The sequence below is a fragment of the Nyctereutes procyonoides genome, unplaced genomic scaffold (assembly GCF_905146905.1).
Source record: "Nyctereutes procyonoides isolate TBG_1078 unplaced genomic scaffold, NYPRO_anot_genome, whole genome shotgun sequence".
Classification (NCBI taxonomy): Eukaryota; Metazoa; Chordata; class Mammalia; order Carnivora; family Canidae; genus Nyctereutes; species Nyctereutes procyonoides.
This window is the reverse complement of record NW_026575126.1, coordinates 51,987,639-52,005,006: the sequence shown is the minus strand read 5'-3', so window position 1 is coordinate 52,005,006 and position 17,368 is coordinate 51,987,639. Positions and strand designations below refer to the sequence as shown.

Here is a 17,368-nt window from a genome sequence, read left to right as displayed (position 1 = left end):
AGTCTGAGGTCCATCATTATATGAGACAAAGGTTGAACATTTGTACCTCCTCTTCAACAGTTATCAAAGGGACGATTGTCCATCCATGCCTTCCTTGCCGTACAACTAGTTGGGCCACTACATCCTTACTTTCAGACTGACCAATTTCTTCTAAAGCACAGAAAAACCTCTCTTCTTCCAAATTTATAGTCTGACAGCATGATCAGACAGCAACAGAAAGGTGAAATTGCAGAGAAATGGTTTCCTGGGTCACTTTTGATTCTCTTGAATTTTACCTAAATCCAAACAGTTCAGAATCAAGAAATGCAGAGACTCCATACCTGAATAGCAAACTGAAAAAACAGATGATCAAACATGCTCCGATTGTGAAGATGTAGGCCAGCTGCATGTCGTAGGATGCCCTGCCATTCCCATGCCTGATCGTAGAATTGGTGTAAAAGCCATAGTACATCACTGTGTCTCTAAAATAACCCTGAAAAAATAAAATAAAATAAAATAAAATAAAATAAAATAAAATAAAATAAAATAAAATAAAATAAATAAAATAACCCTGAAAGGGACAATAAACCCTAGATCAGGGAGTTCTACAGAGAAAATGATGACTATGATCAACCAGCACAGTTCATCTTTCCCATCTGCATGAAACTTGCATCAGTCAATTTAAACCTTTTGTTTAGGGAAAGGGCACCCAAGGGCACTGAAAATGTAGACTTTTTATCACTAGGCTCTTCAGGCTGGATAGGATTCTCAAACCTTCTCTATAATGGAGGGACCAAGCTGTCACCACCTGAAACAGTGATCAAGCAAAGTGTGACTAATACCAAGAGAGCCAGCCATTACTGGCCTCTGTCATCTGTTAGGTATTATGGTCAAACATGTTCAGAATGAAAGGAATCAAGCCATTAGGTCAAAATGACAATTTAAAAAAAAATGGCAATTTACAGAAAATAAGGGGCCAGAGTAACAAATCAGAAAGACCCATAAGGAAACAATCAGACAATTCCAGAAGATAGGATGTTGGTGTCTGCATGACAACTGGCCTGATTTCTGCTACAAGTCAATGTCAAGAAAAAAGGGGGCCATGTCTGGAAAGATCATTCTAGATTAATTCAGATTTCAAAGAAAAAGCCACCGAATGCAAAGTACAGGCTCTAAATGGATCCTGGTCTGAACAAGCAAGCTATGAAAGACATTTTGGGGACAACTGAGGAAATCTGAATACGGTCTGGATTTTAAATAATATTAATTTTTAATTATTCTAGGTGTAATAACTGCAGAAAGTGTCCTTATTTTTCAGAGATATATGTTGAAGAAACTCAGAGTAGGGGTGCCTGGGTGGCCCAGTTAACTGTCTGCCTTTAGTTCAGGTCATGATCCCAAGGTCCTGAGATCAAGCCCCACATTGGGTTCCCTGCTTGTTGGGGACTCTGTTTCTCCCTCTCTCTCTGCCCCTCCCTGTGCTTGTGCTCTCTCACTCTCTCTTTCTCAAATAAATAAATAAAATCTTTTTTAAACAAGAAACTCAGAATAAAATGTCCTGATGTCTGTAATTTACTGTAAAATGCTTCCAAAAACTAATACAATAAAATAATGTGTCAAAATATTAACAATTTAAAAACCTATGCAATGGTTTACTTGGTTTATATGAATGTTTATATGAATGTCTACTTACTATTTTCCCATGTTTGAAATTTTTCATAATAAAATGTTTCATATATACAAATATAAAAAATATATATCAGGCATGTCTGGGTGGCTCAGTTGGTTAAACGTCTGACTCTGATCTCAGCGTAGGTCTTTTTTTTAAGATTTTATTTATTTTTAAAAAAAGATTTTATTTTTTTATTCATGAGAGACACAGAGAGAGAGGCAGAGACATAGGCAGAGGGAGAAGCAGGCTCCCCGCAGGGAGCCTGATGTGGGACTCGGTCCCAGGACCCCAGGAACACAACCTGAGCCAAAGGCAGGTGCTTAACCACTGAGCCACCTATGTACTCCTTCCAAGGAAAAATTTTTAACAGAAAAAGAATTAAAAAAATAAATGAAAGAACCTGACTTTGAACATTCTACTTCAAGAGTTAGCAAATTTTTTTCTGTAAAGAGCTAGAGAGTAAATCTCTTTGGTTTGGCAGCTATAGCAACAACCCTACTGACCACAATAGCAGGAAGGCATCATAGACACATAAACAAATGGATGTGGCCATGTTCCAGAAGGACATTATTTACGGGCACAAATTTGAATTTCACATATAATTTTCGTGTTTCACAAAATGTTATCCCTGTTTTGATTTTTTTTCAACCATTTAAAAATGTAGAAACAGGTGGCAGGCCAGATTTGGCCATGGCTATAGTTTGTCAGTCCCTGGTCTACAGAATCCCAATGGCAGAAATCTCTTCTATGAGGTAAATTCACAAGACAGGAGCCATATGTCTCTCAGTAGGGAGTTGGGTAGATAAATTACAGGTGCTGTTAAAAAGCATACTGTGGATCTATATACATGCTTAAGATACATAGTGAAGCAAAAAAAGGTTGCAAAGTAAGACCTGTAGTATCCTGTTTTCTGTTTACTTTTTTAATTTTCTTAAATTTTTAAAAAAGATTCTATTTATTTGAGAGAGAGAGAATGAAAGAGAGAGAGCACAAGGGGGGGAAGAGACAGAGAAAGAGGGAGAAGCAGCTCTTCACTGAGCAGGAGCCTGACGTAGGGCTCGATCCCAAGACCCTGAGATCATTACCTGAGCCAAAGGCAGATGCTTAACTGACTGAGCCACACAGGTGCCTCATCTTTTTATTTTTTTAAAAAATGTTTACCTATCTACTTACGTATCTAAGTACCTAACTGCATATGTTTGTAATGTACCTATCTATCTGTGTCTGTATAGAAAGAAAAATGGTGGACAAAGATGAGCTCTGACCTGGGGCAATAGACAAGGAAAACATGCTAACATGGACTTCCTCTTAGTTTGCTCTCTTCTATAGTAGGAACTTTTCAAAACATTGTATTTTATAGAAAGAAAAATAAAAAAGAAAGAAAAGGTAGCTTTATGAACACCAGGAGATGTCCACTACAGAGCAGGTGAACGAAAGCAAGTCATAGGCAGTACATAAGAATAATTCATCTTTTGTAAAAAAGAGAAGAAAATGATGTATATGTACATGTGCATATGTGTGTGTCTGTGTGTGTGTGGATGTGCACAGAAAAGGAGATTATGAATAATACAATTAGTATGGTTACCTCTAAAGACAGAAAGTCTACTATGTTGCGTATATGTTACTTTGAGGGAAAAAAAAGAACATTTTAAAGCCCCACTTTTGGGGCATCTAGGTGGCTCAGTCCATTGTCTGACTCTTGACTTCGCTCGCTCAGGTCATGATCTCAAGATCCTAGCATCGAGTTTCATGACTGGCTCTGTGTTCAGCAGGGAGTCTGCTTGAGATTTTTTGTCTCCCTCTCCTTCTGTCCCTCTCAAATAAGTAAATAAATATTTAAAACAAACAAACAAATGGGCATCTGGGTGGCTCAGTGGTTGAGCATCTGCCTTTGGCTCAGGTCGAGATCCTGGGGTCCTGGCATTGAGCCCCACATCAGGCTCCCCGCAGGGAGTCTGCTTCTCCCTCTACCTGTGTCTCTGCCTCTCTCTGTGTCTCTCATGAATAAATAAAATCCTAAATACATACACACACACACACACACACACACACAGATAAATTTAAAAAGTTCCACTTTCCCTATCAGTTGTCTCGCAGGCAGAGTGAGAGGTCTGGAAGGGTGAAAGGCAAGGTATGTCGGGGCTGAGGTGTTCCCAGCTGATGGGCTCCCAGTGGGGGAAATGAAGACCTTACCGCCCCAGTGAGAAGCTCCAATCCGGTGAACTGGAGGGTGTTCTTCTCAGCCACGGTAAACTGAGGGATTATGATAAAGCTGAAGGTCACAATGAACAAGAAAATGTTGAACTTCAAAAGCCACCTCAGAAAGTTAAAATAGGAGAGGACGCTGGTTCCAAACTTGCTTCCGATGACCTTGAGCGTCTTCTGCCATAGGCTGATGTAATCGAGCAGTTCTGACAGGCTGTTCTTCGATCTCCGGTAGGCCTGGGGTAGGGATACCAAGCATGTGGCCTGACGTTCCCTCAACAAATGTCTACTGAGCAGGTCCCGTAAGAACAAAAATGGACAGTGTCTAGAGCTTTATAAACATGCCAGGCACGTGCAAAGCATGTTTGTAAGCATTATCTCATTTAGTGTGCAGGACCACTCCTCAAAGTGAGTGCTATTATTACCTCCCCAGGTTTGCTGTTTTGAAGGTGACACCATAGCCAAGCTGCCCAAATAACTCAGCAACCTCTTGGACCTCTGCTTGCCCACTTGGTTTCTCTGCACCTAGGCTGACCCAATTTCTGTGGCTTTCAATGAAACAGCCCTGAATATTCCTCTTCCCCTTGGATCGCTTTCATCCCCACTCTGCCACTTTGTTTCACCCTCTTGTTATGCCCATTTTTTTTTTGACTATGATAAAAGCCTCTTACCCGTGATATGGAGCTTAGACACTGAGCACAGCAGTTGAGCTCAAGCATACGATGGGAGTGCTTACTTTTCTCTTTGTCAAGCATTTTCCTGTGGGGAACAGCAGAAGAAAGGGAGAGATACCAATGCTGGAATCATTTTGTTCCCAAAATATTTACTGAGTGCCTAGGATATGCTAGGCACAACCCAAGTAGTGAGATAAAAGAGAATGATTTCCCCGGCTCATGGAGCAGACATATCGCCTAGTTGGGACAGAAAGACAACAAATAATAAATAAAAGGTTTACTATGGAAAAGAAAAAGAAAAACAGAGCAGGGTAAGGAAATGGGAAATGCTAGAATGGGGAGTGCGCTGTAATTTGGAACAGCGCAATATTTGAGCAAAGTCTTGAAGGACAGGAGGGGTGAGCCGTTTGGATAAGGGATTGTTGCCTGCAGAGGGAACAGCCAACGTGGGACCCCAGGGAAACCGGGATGGCTAGAATGAAATAAGCAGAGGGAAGGGAGGAGGGTTTGAGTGATAACCATTTCGGGGGAGAGGTAAAAGTACTAAAAGTCAATGGTTCTCAACCTGGGGTGATTTTGTCCCCCAAGGAACATTTAGCAAGGTCTGGAGATGTTTTTGGTTGTCAAACTCTAGGGGAGAGAGATTTGCTACTAACTTCTAGTGGGTGGAGGCCAGGGCTGTGCTAAACCCTCTACAATAAACTGGCCAGAATCCTACAGCAGAGAATGACCCAGCCCCCAATATCAGGCATAATGGAGTTGTTAAATCCTGCCGTACAGTCTTTGGGGCCCTCATAAGGCCCTGCGACAGAGGCAGCCCTGCAGAATTGAAATGAAAGAGTGTTTTCAGAAAGATCCAGCCACAGTTGGCTTCCTTACCTTTCCTTTCTATTTCTCCCTGGTTCCTTCCAGGTTTCCTTTGTCCACCCAAATGCCCACCCCCACATCACCATCTTCCAAGGCTTGGCACACATCCCCTCATGTACCACCCAAGCAGCCTGTGTCACTCCAGCTGGTCCTGTCACTGCAGTCTTCTCTACCTTGATTTGGCCTGATCTCCTTTTTCTCGTGTATAACTTGTTCATGAATTCATCTCCCCTGTCAGATTTTGTAAGTTATCTTTGCAACCCCAGAACAATTGCATCATTGAATTATTTATTAGCAATTACTGGATCCACTCCACTAGTCTCTGCCAAGAGTACAAATTGCAAAAGAAAAGGATAAGGAACAGTAAATGTGAATCTTTCACTTTTTTTTTTAAATTCCTGCCCTTAGAAGCCTCTGAGGTCATTTATTTTCTTTTTATCTTTCCCATAAGCTATGAACTTCAGAGTAATTTGCAATTTACAAAAAAGTTGCAAAAGCAGTACAGAAAATTCCTATACACTACTCACCATTTTCTCCTATTAACATCTTACATTTCTTTTCTTTCTTTCTTTTTTTTTACAGAGGGAGGAGGGAGGATAAGAGGGAGAGGGAGAAAGAGAATCTTAAGCAGGCTCCACACTCAGTGCAGAGCCGAACACAGGGCTTGATCTCATGACCTTGAGATCACAACCTGAGCTGAAATAAAGAGTTGGATGTCCAGGTGACTAAGACACCCAGAGTGCCCCAACATCTTACATTTCCATGGTAGCTTTCCAAAACTAAAAAACCAACATTATCACATATACAATTACCTAAACTCCACACTATTCGGATTTCATTCATTCTTCCACCAATGTCATGTTCTATTTCAGGACCCCATCCCATATTCCATTTAGTTCCCCATCCCATATTCCATTTAGTTGTTATGTCTTTTTAGAATCTTTTGCGATAATTTTTCAGGTTTCCCTTTTTTTTTTTTTTTTTTTTTGATGACCTTGACAATTTTGAGGAGTTCTAGTCAGGTATTTTGTAGAATGTCCCTCCATTGGCATTTGCCTAATTTTTTTCCTCTGGTGATACTGGAGTTATGGTCTTTGGGAGAGAGTACCACAGAGGGCATGTGCTCTTCTGACCAGATATCTCTGGAGATGCTAACTTTGATCACATGGATAAGGGAGTGTTGGCTAGACCTCATCACTGGAAAGTTACTCTGTTTTCCATACTCCATGCTTTGAAAAGCACATTACTAAGCACAGCCCACACTCCAGGTGAAAGGAGAGAGGAGCATTTATAGAGATTATTTGGAATTTTTCTGTAGAAAGATTGTCCCTTCTCTTGCATTTATATATTTCTTATCTTTCTTTTTTTAAGAAGTATTTATTTATTTGAAAGAGAGAGAGAGGGATCCCTGGGTGGCGCAGCGGTTTGGCGCCTGCCTTTGGCTCAGGGCGCGATCCTGGAGACCCGGGATCGAATCCCACATCGGGCTCCCTGCATGGAGCCTGCTTCTCCCTCTGCCTGTGTCTCTGCCTCTCTCTCTCTCTCTCTCTCTCTCTCTCTGTGACTATCATAAATAAATAAAAAAGAGAGAGAGAGAGAGCCGAGTGGGAGGAGCAGAGGGAGAGAGAGAGAATCTTGAGCAGACTCCACCCTCAGTGTGGAGTCTGACATAGGGCTCATTCTCATGACAATGAGATTATGACCTGAGTCAAAACCAAGAGTTGTATACCCCACTGACTGTATCACCAGGAACCCCTGTTTCTTATCTTTCTGAAATGGGGCAAAAGTAGAAGACTGAGGTTCATGTGAAATCTGGGAAAGAAGAAAACTTTGGGTCCATACCTAAGGTTCCTTTTCTCTTCCATGGTTCTTGGCTGATTCCTGATGGCTTTAATTCTGTCTCTGGATGTCATTGGTATCAGAGATGCAATTAACTTTTGACCTGTAGAGGAAAATAAATGGAGTTTAATTTTGTTTCCTATCACAGAATTTCAGCATTTTAGAATATGGCACTGAACTTTGAACATGTTTTTAGAAGAGCACAAAGAAAGAATAATATATAAGAAAGAATAATATATGGATTCAGTGATACCTAAAACCACAATGAAAACAAGACAACAACAAGGTATAATTTTTTTTTTTAGTCAGTTCCATGCCGAGCATGGAGCCTAAATGAGGCCTTGAACTCACAACCCCAAGATCAAGACCTGAGCTGATATCGAGTTGGACACTTAACCACTGAGCCACCCAGCCACCCCAATGTGGTGTATTTTTTAAACCTCAAAGCCAAAGGAAATGATAACATTTGCATGCAATTCCCATTTAATATTTCTCTTTTTCCTATGACAAGAAGCATTCAGTGAAGCCCTAAGCCCCTGCATGTTTGGTTAGGCTCACTCTCCTCCCCTACTTGAATGCCTGCATCACTTTCTCTTGATCCCCACACTCTGGTCCCAGCACCTTCTCTACATTTCTTGACAGTTGTCATATGCTCTTCTGGCCTCCAGAATGACTCATCTTCTCCTGATAATGCATATTCACATCTTCACTCAGCATGGCAGATACTGTGGATCACCTACCCCAGTCATTTCTCCTTTTTAATAGAATCATGATTTTGTTTAAGAATTTACCCACTGCTTCCCAAGGCCCTGAGCTTATGGAGAGTGGGATGCATCTTCAGGCACAGGGGGTGAGTTCCATGAGTCCAAGCTGATCCTTGCAGATGACTGATTTAGGCATGAGCATGAGACAAGATGCTGGCCAATGTTCTATGACAGGTGATCTGCTGAGGAGTTTCTTGGGAAAGGTTTCTTCCTTCTCAAAAAGGAAAAACTGAAACACCCTCCCCCCAATAAAAGCCCTAAGAAAAAGATCCTTTTTCCTCTGCTTGTTGTTATAGCCACATTTGAAGCCTGGAACTGATGTCACCATCTTGTAATGATGAAGCCAGTTGGGGGGCCGACTGAAGCAACAACAGAGGGAGCAGACTGGCTCCCTGGTTGAGCTATTGAGCTGAACTCTTCATTTGACCTAGCTCAACTGGTGAAAAGGAAATCTCCAAAAGAGATCCACCAACTCACTTTGTTGAAGACGAGGAATTTGTGTCTCTCCTGAGAGGGAAAGGAGGCTAAACAGAGAGGAAGAAAAAAACGAGGAGGAGAAAAGAACACAAAGATATGGAGAGACAGGAGCATGAGAGGAGACACCCCAATCTTCAATAAAGGGGCTAAACCCACAAAATGCTTTAGTGTGAATGGATTTTTTTTTCTCCTAGAAATCATTGAGAGAGGCTGGATTTTATGCCTGGAGTACAATGGGATGAAACAGAAATATTAGCCAAGAAACTAGTGTTTTGCCTCAAGAGCAGAAAGGCAGGGAGGTAGTGTCAGCTACCTGGTTTCATGGCAGACTTGGCAATAAGAGTCATCCAATGTTGGCAAATCCAGAGTGGGAAGGAACTGGACCAAACCAAGACAGTGGTTAAAATGTCAGGCTTGGGAACCCGGCTGACCTGCATCTGAGCCCTGGTTCTGCGAGGTCATTTAATTTACTCATCAACCAAATGGAAGTGACAAATGTGCCTACCTCAAAGTGTGGGGAATGAGTCAAACTAAATTCAATGGATAACAAAAAGGAAGCACTCAGCAGAGTGCCAGGCACAGAAAGTGAGCTTGATCAAGGTAAATTCCTTTGTAGGTGTTAGATGTTCCTAAAGTGTCCCCTTCCTGGGGTCTGTAGCATCCTCAGGTCACCCACCAAACTTCAACCTACTTGATGTCTTAAAATGAAATAGTCCAGTAGACAACTTGGAAGCCTTCCTTGTTCCCTTCCTAACTCCTTTCTCCCAGTGTCTCTCTACCTTGAATGTTTTCATGTGAAGTACAAGGAGTGTCTATGCCCACACTTCGTCGGCTATGAAGGGCCTGAGAAAATGATTCATTCAAAGATGTTGAAAACCGCAACAACTGCTTGCTCTTTTTGTCATGTGGGCTGCTGAAACTCTGAGAGTCTGTCACATTGACGTCAGAAACGGATGAGACCATGCTGAAGCTTGAGTTCACCGGTGTCTTTTCTGGAACAACCCTAGATGGAACATTCTCAACCTCGATGATGATTTCATTCACTTGGTCATCAGACAGCATCTTTTGCCTCCTCCCAGCCTTGTTTCCTACCACAGTGGCCTTCCAAAGACCTCATAGAGCAGTCACACTGGCATCGCCTGGAGCTGCCAGGAAGAGTGTCATCACAGAAGGATGCCCCATTCACATTTTTTAAAAGACCAGGGTGATATTGCCAAAGCAGGCCCTACACAGATCACAACATAACACCCCACGTCTGCACCAGAAGGGTCTCCTCATGAATAAGTGTGTTTTCCTGCAGAAATCTCTGTCTTGGTAGCTAGGTAAGAAATTGGAAACAGAATCCTTCATTAAAGACAATAGGGTTCTAGAAACAGAAGGCAGAGACTCTTCTAAATGATTCATAATCAAAGGGCAAGATTTACCTTTTTAATTTGGTGCTTCTGGCCTAAAACTTATATTTTATACTTACAATTTTATATACCTATATAAATCCAGACAAGTTTAGAGTAATAGAATTATTATCTCCTGACTGCCTTGGGTAGCCAGCCCCACCACTTGTCTCTACCCCCATATCTACTCATACCCCAAGAAGCCTTCTTTCCTGGGTAGGCACTGGGCTCACCTAAAATTCTCCTAGCTTCCTTTGTGGCTAAAGATGGTTCTGTAACCCCATTATGGTCAATGAGACATAGAGTTTTCAGGAATGCTCTTTAAAATGTGACAGTCTGCCTGGTTCCATTTTTTGGTCTTCACCATTTCTCCTTCTTATTCACCAGAAGCTGCCATTTTGAAAACAAGAGCTGCAAAGGATGGTGAAGAAATAAGCTATGGAAGGAGCTCAGTCCTTGACAGCATCCTGGGCAGAGCTGCCATATAAACTGTGAACCCCCTCTCTCCACACTTCTTGTTACAGAAGAAAAATAAATCCCTTGATTGCGAAGCCATTCTATTTCAGTGCTAGGCACAAGAACACCATTCCTACCCAACAGATATGATTTGGAAATCACCTCGGCCAAGTTGTTTATTTAGTACTTGGGGAAACTGAAGTGCACACAAATAAACTGACCTCCACTCTCATCACACTCTTAGTAAAAGGCAGGATTGGGCTGGGACTCTATCCCTTCTCCCCACCAATAATAATAACAGTAACAATACCTGCCATTACTATAAGCCAAATACTTTAAAGTTTATAATTTAATTTTTATAATTACCCTATGCAGCATGTACAACAATAAACCCCATTTTATAGCTAAGAAAACCAAGCCCAAAGAGGTTATTTGCCTAAGGTCACAAAACTAGCAAGTAGCAGAGCTGAAGGTCAAACCCAGGTTCCTCTGAACCCAAAGCAGGGAGCCTTAATCACTTCACTTCGCCGCTTCCTGTAACAAGATGCTGATGTATAATTTATTCATTTATAAATAAGTGAATATTTAAGAGTACCTACCATGTACTGGGTGCTTCTTAGGTGCATAGCATAATTCATCAAAGTGATATTTTATCAAGAGGCTGTCCACCAACTAATTGTAGGTGACTTGAGAATCCAAACCAATACAAAACAAAATGGTGAAGAAAACCAGATTCATATTTGGGTCCTCTATTTCTTTAATTATCTCTGCCTTCAGAGACTCTCCAGAGTCCTAGAGCCCCCAACTTACTAGAGACCCCAAACCTCAGGTGGCTAGGTAGAGCAGTCCAGTGAAATTAAAAACCATTTCTTAAAAATAAAATAAAATAAAATTAAATTAAATTAAATAACTAAATAAATAAATAAATACCATTTCTTTTCCCCAATAGTTAAGCCATTTTCTGCTCTCATGGGAATCAAATGGAAAGTGTGATCATTTATACCTCCATTATTCTTCCTCACAAGTAGCAATACCCAACCCTTGCAGAAGATACACCTCTACTTGAGAAGGCTTTTAGAGAATGAGGCTAAAGGCTATCACATTAGGCTAGGGGGCCAGAAGGTGAGACATGGTTTCAGGTCACAAGGCCCCTTGATTCACATTATTATAGAGAGAATCCCATCGGTTGGTTTACTCCTTGTTGCTCATAGATTTGCCTCCAAGTTTCAGCATTCTCTGGCCTCTCTCCTGTTTCTCTTCTTTTTTATTTCTCAGTCTCTGCCTCTGAGGAAACCTTCATCACCACACACAGTGATCGTTACAGAGCTTCCTAACTGATTTCATAGCATTCTTTCTCCAGTCCAACCACTCCTATACTCCAGCATCATAATCATTATAGGATTATTCAGAGAAATTTTGATCTATGCAGACTCAGAGGCCCTTGTTCCTGTAACTAACTCATTCACAAATTAATTCAACAAATATCTCTGAGCATCTACTGTGTTCCAGTGTTCTTACTAGGTCCTGGAAGGTAATTCTACCTTTAATTCTTTGCTTCCCCCTCTCCTTCCTGCCGCATAAACCAGTACATACACCATATGAGTTGGGTTTCCATCACATGAAACCAGAAGAGTCCTGATGAAGACACCTTGCTATCAAGGAGAGAAAAAAAACTCTGCATATCTAAAATAAAACTCCATTTTATAAATTAAGCTAGTACTGCATCAGTTATCACACGAGAGGCCAAAAGGAAATAGTGATGTCTGTGAACACATTCCTCTCTAGGGTTGATTTTTGGGGAATACTATTCATTTAAGCCTTACCTTCAGGTGATTTGTGCCACTCACATCCAGACAATGGTGGGTTTCCATAAACTAGGTGGGGGCTACTTTCACCCACATAAGCAGGGTTTACTGGAATGAAGAGGCAGGAGACATCACCAATTAACCCACTATATTAAATATTATTGAGCACGTAATCATCAGTAAGACCTCAACCTTGACCTTGAGGTCCTAACAGATTAATGCTTCAGTGCTTGGGTGGAAAATAGGACATAAATATGAAAATAATGCTATTAAGTACAAACAGCATCAATCAGTGGTTTTCATTTAAATATAAACCTTGTTTACAAATAATTGTTACAAGGGAATGTGACTTAGCCATAAAAGAGTAAAATCTTGCCATTTGCAATGACATGGATGGAGTCAGAGGATATAATGCTAAGCAAAATAAGTCATAGAAAGATAATTTCTTGCTTCTTTAGAAAAATCCGAGGATATGGCCATACAGAGCCCACATTCTCCCATAACCCTAATAGGCCAAATCTGAACACCAGTCACCTCATATAGGCACAGGGTGTGCAGGGTCTCATTTTTCATAACACCTAATCAGGCTGCTTTGACAAGGGATGATAATACTTATCTTTTCTAGACTTTCAATGTTCAACCTTTGTAAGGTGAGTATTTGAAGGGCGAGGAATAAACTAATTTTTCTCTTCCTGGAACTTTTAATAACTGCTCCCCTAAGTCCACTGATTTTTACTTTCTTCCCAGGATATGATCCTCATCTTAACAAATGCTTACCATAGCCATTGCCAGAAGCCCCTGGCACAGAGGCCATATTCATGGATTTCATTGCAATGTTTTCAGGGTAATCTTCATTCTCTCTCCCAACGATCCCCAAAGAGCCATCACCCCTATGACGCAATGAGGGCTGGAATGAAGATGTTCTGCTGAGCACCCTGAAATCCCAAAATGACAGATCAATATTCATCCAGTAACATAGTAAGGATAGTCATCCATTCATCATCCATGCATCCATCCATTCATTCATTCATTCCACAAATGCTGACTGAATGCCAACCATGTGTTAGGCGTGGTCTAGGAGGGTGAAAACACAAAGATAAAAACATGGGGTCTCTACTACCCTCAAGGAACTCTCAGTCCATTATGGTAGAGCTTCTTAGACACCGCTAAGCAATTATAATACAAGTAGTAACTGGTGAGTACCAGAAGACAGGCCCAAGGAGTCCAGAAAAGAGAAAAGAATTCTGGCTGGCAGTTTGGACGAAAATCTACATGAAAAAGAAACATCGAAGTGGGATTGGAAGGATAAATTCATACATAAAGAGTTAGGAGGAGGGCATTTCAAGGATGAAGAACAGCATAAATAATGGTATAAGACTATAAATAAAAGGGCTGAATATATAAAGGGAATACTATAAAAATCAATTATCCTGGAGCAATGTTCTCAATTTTACGTACATGCCAATTCCCAGTCCCAGCCCCAGACAATGACATCAGAAGCTCTGAAAATTAGATCCAGGCATCTGTGTTATTTTTAAAGTTCTCTGGGCAATCAGGCGATTCTAAGGTTCAGTCCAGGTCAAGAACTACTATGCTAGAGGTGGGGGTGGGAGGGATACGTAGGTGGGAAGATGGGAAGAAGGCAGGCAAGCTGGTCTTTGGCTGGCACTTTACATTAGACCAATGCATTCTCCTTCTTAAATGTTTGCATAAGCAAAGCAGTGCGGCCTTTCTTCCAAAGGTTATGGAGAACCATGAAAGATTAGAAACAAAGGAGTGAGAGAATCAAAGGTGCATTTTGACATGATGAATCAGGCAGTGGGGGATAAGACCAAGGAGGCCATTTTGATCTGGCTCTGTTAATCCTCCTATTTAGGTCCTGAAAATATCTGATGCTACTGCACACCCAAAGCTTATATCCTTATTTCCAAGATAAATACAAGCCATTAACTTTTGTTGAATTTATAAATATTACCAGAACTCATATACATGCCAAATGAGACTCATATTGGTTAAATTTTCAAAGGGTAAAATTTTTCTTATAGATTAAAAATAACCTGACTAAAGAACCACATCTTGTTTGCTACAGGAACTTTGAAAACTTAACCCAGAAAAAATCAGACTTGGTAGAACTAAGTCATCCAAACTAACACTGTCAATGTCCAGAACTGTACCTAGTAAAATTTGTTGATGACCAAAAATTGCTGGAAGATTGAAAAGATTTCGTTTGCATATTTTTTATTGGAGTTTGATTTGCCAACATATAGCATAACACCCATTGCTCATGCCGTCAAGTGCCCCCCTCAGTGCCTGTTACCCAGTCATCCCATGATTAAAAAGATTTTTGACAGGGGATCCCTGCGTGGCGCAGCGGTTTGGCGCCTGCCTTTGGCCCAGGGCGCGATTCTGAAGACCCGGGATCGAATCCCACGTCGGGCTCCCGGTGCATGGAGCCTGCTTCTCCCTCTGTCTGTGTCTCTGCCTCTCTCTCTCTCTCTCTCTCTCTCTCTCTCTCTGTGACTATCATAAATAAACAAAAATTTAAAATAAAAAAAAGATTTTTGACAAAATATAGATCTACAGAATTGAACTAGGAAAAATTGGACTTTGTTTTTTAGAACGAATTTAAAGAAATACCAACATTGGGAAAACTATGATTGATAAAATCTGATAAATACAACAATTATGTATAAGATCAATAAACTAAATCCGCCATAAACATGAAAAGCGATTAATTCTGACAATTATTGTTCTGACAACAATAATTACAGTAAAATAAAAATGAAAGTGGAGGGATGCCTGGGTGGCTCAGCGGTTTAGTGTCTGCCTTCGGCTTGAGTCGTGATCCTGGAGTCCCGCATCGGGACTCCTTACATGGAGCCTGCTTCTCCTCCCTCTGTCTGTGTCTCTGCCTCTCTCTCTCTCACAAATAAATAAATAAATAATCTTTTTTAAAAAAGAAAAGTGGAAAAAATCAAGAGTGGTTCAACCATCTTGAATTTTTTTTAATTTTTATTTATTTATTCATGAGAGACAGAGAGAGGCAGAGACATAGGCAGAGGGAGAAGCAGGTTCCATGCAAGGAGCCCAATGTCAGACTTGATCCCGGAACCCCAGGATCACACCCTGAGCCAAAGGCAGATGCTCAACCACTGAGCCACCCAGGCGTCCTGAACCATCTTGAATTAAAAAAAATAAATTGAGGAATAAAATTGAGTTCATGGAGTTAGATCTTCAAAATATTGTCTTGGTTAAAATGCACTTCTGTGTATAGAATTCTGGTTAAAATGTTTGGGTTCTTAACAATCAAGTCTTAACCCTACCTTTATTGACAGAGTAGCAGGGTCAAAATAGTGGGAATCTAAATGTCTTGTAGGGATTATAGGAAGAGGTTCTAGGAAGATTACAAGAAGACTGAGGAGGGTGCTATCCAAACAAGAGGTGATGACAGTTCCGTTCAAGTAAGAGCTTGAAAGCTCAGCATGAAAGTCCATGGCCCAGGTGAGGTCTACAAGTAGATATGAAAGTTTCTTACAACTTCAGATCACAGGAGCCATCATATGAGTCCTAAACCCAAACATGAACCAGATTCCATTGGCTTGATGATTTAGCATTCAGCCCTCACCCCAATGGAGGGAGATGTTTGCACTTACTCTCTGGTAATTTCTGAAGTCTCAGAAGAGCCATAATCACGACCATCCTCAGCGACTGGGTAATCAGGTTTCCCCCAAAAGTTTGGAGAGTTCTCAGCTCTGGGATAGTCTGGTTCCCAAAAAAAGTCTGGAGAGTTAGGTTGATTCTCAGCTCCTGGATAATCAGGCTCTCCCAGAACATCTACGTATGGAATGATTCTGGAACCAGCATGTTCTGGGTTCCTTCTGGAGCCTGGATGGTTGGAATTTGCTCTGGAGCCAGGATGGTTAGTGTTTCCCTGGGCTCCAGGGTAGTCTGGTTCTCCCAAATAGTCAAGATAATCAGGATTTGTTCTGGAACCTGCATAGTTTCCACTGCTTCTGGAGCCTCCAAAGTCAGAATTTCGTTGGGATTCAGAGTAGTCTGGCTCTCTGGATGAGCCTGGATGGGATGGTTTGCTCCAAGATCCAACATAATCTGGCTCTGCCAGAGATGTGGGATAATCTGAACTTCTGGAGCCAGCAAAGAATGGATTGCTTCTAGTGCCAGACTCTTCTGGATTATTCTGAGATCCAGGATAATCTGGTTCTGCTAGAGACTCAGGATAGTCTAAGCTTGTTCTGTAGTCTGCAGAGTATGGGTTGCTCCTGGGGCTAGGGTAGCCTGAGTTGTTCAGAGTATCTGGAGAATCTGTATAATCCTGAGTTTTCAAATGCCCCCATGAATGGTTCTGAGATCCTGAATAATCAGGGTAATCTGGATCTTCCTCATATCCATTATTCCTGTAGTAGGCAGACATGCTGGTATGGATTCTTTACCCTAGAGTGTTAAAATGTTCCTTCATTTGCAGTTACTCAGGGATCTTTTTTTTTTTTTTAACCTGAAAAACAAAAAGAAGAAAAAGTTCAGATAGTTTTGCTTCCCTGCAGAAATTGCTGGTTATTCTCCTATTCTCCTTTTTTTCACAGTTGGGTACACAGCTGACCAGAATCAGGACCATGTTTCCCAGCCTCCTGGGATGCACCAAGATGTGGCCACAAGAGTGGACAATTGGACATGAGCAGAAGCAATTAATATAATTCCCAGGTTTGTGCTGTTTAAGGCAAGGAGCATTTCTCCCTTTCTTGGTCTTCTTACCTACCCTCCTTTGGGCTAGAATGTGGAAATGATGATGTGCCATCTTGGGCCACAGACACAGAGGTGGCACCCACCCTAGGGGCCACAACACAACAGATGGAAGAAGTCTGATTGCTGATGACATCACAGATCAGTGACAGCATATCAGCTTGGGTTTTTATTAAATAAATAAATAAATAAATAAATAAATAAATAAATAAATAAATAAATAAAACTATCTGGTGCAAACCACTGTTTGGGGGCTGGGGAGGGTCTCTGAAACATGTGGCCAAACTTACATCCTAACTACTACATTCCTTTGGTTGTGGGGGTGGGAAGCAGAACAATAAACCAAAAGACTGGAAGAAACAAGGACTTTCTGAGCACTTTGAATGCACTTGTGATTGTAGGATTGCTCAAAGCATAAATTAGTATGAGTGTGCAAAGGAAGAAACATTAATGGTAACGAGAGGAATTGGGGAAGAAGAGA

General features: G+C 41.2%; 1 protein-coding gene across 1 annotated transcript in view; it reads right to left on the bottom strand.

Moving 5' to 3' along the window:
• The window catches only part of TMC5 (transmembrane channel like 5), a 44,750-nt gene extending 28,187 nt beyond the window's left edge, over positions 1-16,563 (bottom strand). Inside the window, exons 1-7 of the mRNA XM_055340097.1 lie at positions 15,783-16,563; positions 12,907-13,064; positions 12,148-12,237; positions 7,240-7,339; positions 4,528-4,615; positions 3,845-4,093; positions 321-472 (exon numbers count right to left, since the gene is read on the bottom strand). Of these exons, the coding sequence (XP_055196072.1) occupies positions 321-472; positions 3,845-4,093; positions 4,528-4,615; positions 7,240-7,339; positions 12,148-12,237; positions 12,907-13,064; positions 15,783-16,561 (1,616 nt within the window). The 5' untranslated portion in view covers positions 16,562-16,563. The remainder of the gene's footprint in view (positions 1-320; positions 473-3,844; positions 4,094-4,527; positions 4,616-7,239; positions 7,340-12,147; positions 12,238-12,906; positions 13,065-15,782) is intronic.
• Between the last annotated feature and the right edge of the window lie 805 nt (positions 16,564-17,368).